We start from the raw sequence: 4684 nt of genomic DNA, 5'->3' as shown, positions 1-4684 counted from the left end.
CTTTACTTCTTTATTTACTGTTCTGTGTTTTATGAAAAATAAGTTTAAGAACTTATTTATAAATAGTAATAATCTATATACATACATAATGTATAATAATTCAAATGTGACTGTATTTTACAAAACACTAGTCAAGACAGGTCACTTTGTAAAGACTAACGGTCAGTTTTATATCATTGGATATGGTAACACGAGTGCACGTGCGCCTCATCATTGTAACTTCTGTATTGTTAGACAGGCATGGCTGAAATGTCAATATAATACAAACAATAAATATATATATATACACATGTATACTGTTATGAGATTTAAGCTATTTAGTCTAAACATTTGTGTTTTCATGTTATAAATTGTAGTCATTCTAGAACAAACAAAGCATAATTTATATTTATTTCCTAATTTTTTTTGGTGGTTACGAGATTGGTCAACTTGACTGAACCTGTACAGAGATTCATTAGTGAAAATAACAGATAAAATATAAAGTTTTTTCTAAAGAAGTGTTTGATAACTGTCTGGAAGTTATAAAGATTTCGCATGTGAAACTTGAACATTTTCTGATGTATAAAAGTATTTTTAATCTTAAAATGAAAATCACTTTACATGTTGGATAGGCAACATACAAAAATAAAAAAGGCATGAGAAAACACTGCTTAAAAAACCTTAAAACTTAATAAAAAAAATCTGATATTTTGCATATGAAAGCCTTGTAATGATTACTGATAATCTGCCAAATTTCATGAACATACACTTACTAATTTAAATGTTATAGCATGAAAACTAGAACAAGCACAAAATGGTTTACAAGGTCAGTCCCAGGGACCTAGCCCGTGCTGAGAATTAAAAGTTAAGTGCAAAAATGACAGCCATGCTGGATCAAGGGGGAGGGGGTACACAAGTGGTGTGCTGCTGGTAGATATTGACAGCCATGCTGGATCAAGGGGGAGGGGGTACACAAGTTGTGTGCTGCTGGCAGATATTGACAGACATGCTGGATCAAGGGGGTTCGCAAGTTGTGTGCTGCTGGCAGATATTGACAGCCATGCTGGATCAAGGGGGGGTTCACAAGTTGTTTGCTGCTGGCAGATATAACTAGTCAAATAACATGAATTTCTAGGAAGCATTACATTTTTGATGTGTTTTTTTATATATTCCATCAAATTTTTATTTTAATGCTTGTGATAATAATTACATTTCCTAATATAAAATGACAAGAAAGACTACAACACTGCTTGTATGTGCTGTTTTCACTTATACTCCAAACCCAGAGACTGGAACACATGAGAATAATATCAAAAAGGTTTACCAATTGAATCAATTTTACCTTGCAGTCACTTTTATCTTTTAATAATTATGGCTATCATTTAGAACTGGTGTGATTATTATAATCATGGCTGGATTATCAACTGGCAATAAATAAACAGAGTCTTCTTGATAACCACTGTTTAAACATTAGAAACCACTGGCTTTATACCAACTAATGATCATTTCAAAGCCCGTGTTTCACACCGAACTACATACTCTAACCCTATGATTAACGCATGATAAATTACAATAGATAAACAGAGAGTCTTCTTGATAACCACTGTTTAAACATTAGAAACCACTGGCTTTATGCCAACTAATGATCATTTCAAAGCCCGTGTTTCACACCGAACTACATACTCTAACCATATGATTAACGCATGATAAATTACAATAAATAAACAGAGAGTCTTCTTGATAACCACTGTTTAAACATTAGAAACCACTGGCTTTATGCCAACTAATGATCATTTCAAAGCCCGTGTTTCACACCGAACTACATACTCTAACCATATGATTAACGCATGATAAATTAAAATAAATAAACAGACAGTCTTCTTGATAACCACTGTTTAAACATTAGAAACCACTGGCTTTATGCCAACTAATGATCATTTCAAAGCCCATGTTTCACACCGAACTACATACTCTAACCATATGATTAACGCATGATAAATTACAGTGACATCACTAAATATTTTACAATGTACAGTTGTAGGAGCAAATTTTCTCTGTACTTAAACTTCACGTCCTGTTTTGTAAATTATAAACACTTCTCAGATGTTCAAAAAGCAGTAGTTAAAAAAAACAACAAAGACATACAAATTAAACTCAGATCATCACACCGTGTAATAAACAACATAAATAAAATACTACTGTTGGTTATTATTACCAATAAGATTATAACTGAATATTTTACACATACAAAAATCACAAACAACAAATAAAAATAATTAAAATATAAATAAACAGTAACTAAATGGAATATAAGACACAATATAACAGTGTTTTACTCTGTTGAAAGTATGACAATAAAAAATAGACTATGATAATATCATTTATGCTGTAACATTAAGAGTGAATCTATGTAAAAACAATTAATGTTAAACTTACTGGCCTCTTGTAAAACTTGTTTCATTGTTTCCTCCAACCTTGCTAGTAGATCTGCAGTCAGTTCTTCAAAGGTGTTTCTGTGTGAACAAACAATAAATAGCACAACCTAGAATTGTGTTCACAGTCAATGTAACAACAAACAGTGAACACAACCTAGAATTGTGTTCAGTCAATGTAACAACAAACAGTGAACACAACCTAGAATTGTGTTCACAGCCAAAGTAACAACAAACAGTGAACACAACCTAGAATTGTGTTCAGTCAAAGTAACAACAAACAGTGAACATAACCTAGACTTGTGTTCACAGCCAAAGTAACAACAAACAGTGAACACAACCTAGAATTGTGTTCACAGCCAAAGTAACAACAAACAGTGAACACAACCTAGAATTGTGTTCCTAGTCAAACTAACATGTATAAAATATGACTAAATATAAATAATCACTACTTAAAGTTAAGAAATGATTTTATAGTTTTGTACTTACAATGAATGGAACATTTCTTTATGATAACATGTCCAAAAAAACGTTCCAATATTAATTATCATTCATGAATATTTTAACATGTACTAACATGACCAGCATTATCATGTTAAACTTTTACACTCATTTGTTTCATTAAAACTATAGGCTTTTTGACTTTTGAAAGAAGAAGAATTCATAGAAAGCTGAACAGGAAGATCTAAAACACAACAAGACAAAACACAAGGCTTAAATAGTGAAATAGTTGAGATGCCATTCTCGTGTTCCAGACACAGAAAACAACACCAGTAACAAATAAGAAAACTAAGTTAGTAAAGCATCATTTTAGCATCGATTTAGTTCAAAATATTAGTCATAGAATGAACAAGTCTGCCATCATGACTCAGTCTTACCCACTGCATTTCAATAGTTTAATTTGTTTCAAGACTCAGAAAACCATCAAGTCATGCAAAACTAAGTCTAAAAAAGATAACTGTACATTACCATAAAAACTTCTGTAGCACAGATTTTCTGAAAGAGTAACAAAATCTTATTTAAACTTGGTATTTTTAGGGTATAAATCATAATAATCAGTAGAAATATGTTTCTTAAAAATCTTTGCATCTTAAAATCTCTACGCTATCTACGATGTTTAGACACACAGTCTCTTGATGAGGTACACATTGATTTTAACAATTCCATAAAAAAGGACAGAAAAGGTCACAATAAACTGACCTTGTCATCTTTGAAACAACATCCTTGTCTTCCATAAAACATTCAATGTTTAGTGGTAGTTCGTGCGGATTCACACTCATCTGTTTCTTGAGCTTCTCACTCTCAGTCAGAAGCCTCATAACAGCTTTCCTGCTGGACATGGTGTTAATCTTGTACTTGGTACAGAATTCTTCGGCAAAGTGTCGAACCAACACGTTGTCAAAGTCTCTACCTCCTACACTCGTATCCCATGTGGCAGCTAGCATCTGAAGAGTATTCAATTATAAATCAGTACTGTCTTGTGACCGGAGATAGTTGCTTTGACCAAAATAATATAAATTCATACCAATAATATGTACATTCAACGGAAGGGATTAATCAACTGACAAGAAAAACATTGGTGTCTTAATTTTCTTCTTACAAGCCTACTATACATACTCGATGGTAAAAATAAGTTGGTAAACACACAAGTGTTGTGTGAAGAATTTCTTTTATTATATCCTTCAAAATTGATTAACAGGTGTCCATTTCAGTTTCCCTCAGACAATAAAATTCATATTTTGTCTATTTAAGGATTAAATTGTAGCAACATCATGGGTCTTGAACCAGAGAGTGTTTTACGTGAGAGAAAAAATATTTTCCTGCCAAATTCAAAACAATAAAATACACAACTTTTTTCTATCTTGTTGACAGAAAACTCAGGTTTTCCATCTTTTTCAACAGATGTATCAATAATTAATAAATCCTGCTTATTAAAAACAAAAGATTGATACTTTTACCTCACATTTAGAAAGACCTTACCTTAAGTTGACCTTTAGTAAAAGCACAAGCCGATACTTGAGTAGCTGAATGACCAATGTCTACAAACACAACGTTCTTTGCTTTATCTTCTAAGTCAGCCTTGTAGAAACCGTAATTCAAAGCAACTAAATAAAAAAAATTAAAAGTTTTTACTACTTTCAAGAACTATAGCCTATTTAAAGGTTAAAGATAATTCAAAATTATTACCAACACTTGTTAATTATCTATCTCATACTAACAGAGATATTTAAATGTGTCATTTTCTCCTGCAAATATAAACACAGAAAATCGTT

General features: G+C 31.8%; 1 protein-coding gene across 1 annotated transcript in view; it reads right to left on the bottom strand.

Moving 5' to 3' along the window:
- LOC106473041 (heat shock 70 kDa protein 4L-like) overlaps positions 1 to 4684 on the bottom strand; it is a 25136-nt gene that overhangs the window by 15248 nt on the left and 5204 nt on the right. Inside the window, exons 4-6 of the mRNA XM_013933721.2 lie at positions 4392 to 4516; positions 3612 to 3856; positions 2416 to 2492 (exon numbers count right to left, since the gene is read on the bottom strand). Of these exons, the coding sequence (XP_013789175.1) occupies positions 2416 to 2492; positions 3612 to 3856; positions 4392 to 4516 (447 nt within the window). The remainder of the gene's footprint in view (positions 1 to 2415; positions 2493 to 3611; positions 3857 to 4391; positions 4517 to 4684) is intronic.

The sequence above is a fragment of the Limulus polyphemus genome, unplaced genomic scaffold (genome assembly GCF_000517525.1).
Source record: "Limulus polyphemus unplaced genomic scaffold, Limulus_polyphemus-2.1.2 Scaffold5836, whole genome shotgun sequence".
In the NCBI taxonomy this organism is placed as follows: Eukaryota; Metazoa; Arthropoda; class Merostomata; order Xiphosura; family Limulidae; genus Limulus; species Limulus polyphemus.
Note: the sequence above shows the minus strand (reverse complement) of the source record. Positions and strands in the feature narration are given on the sequence as shown.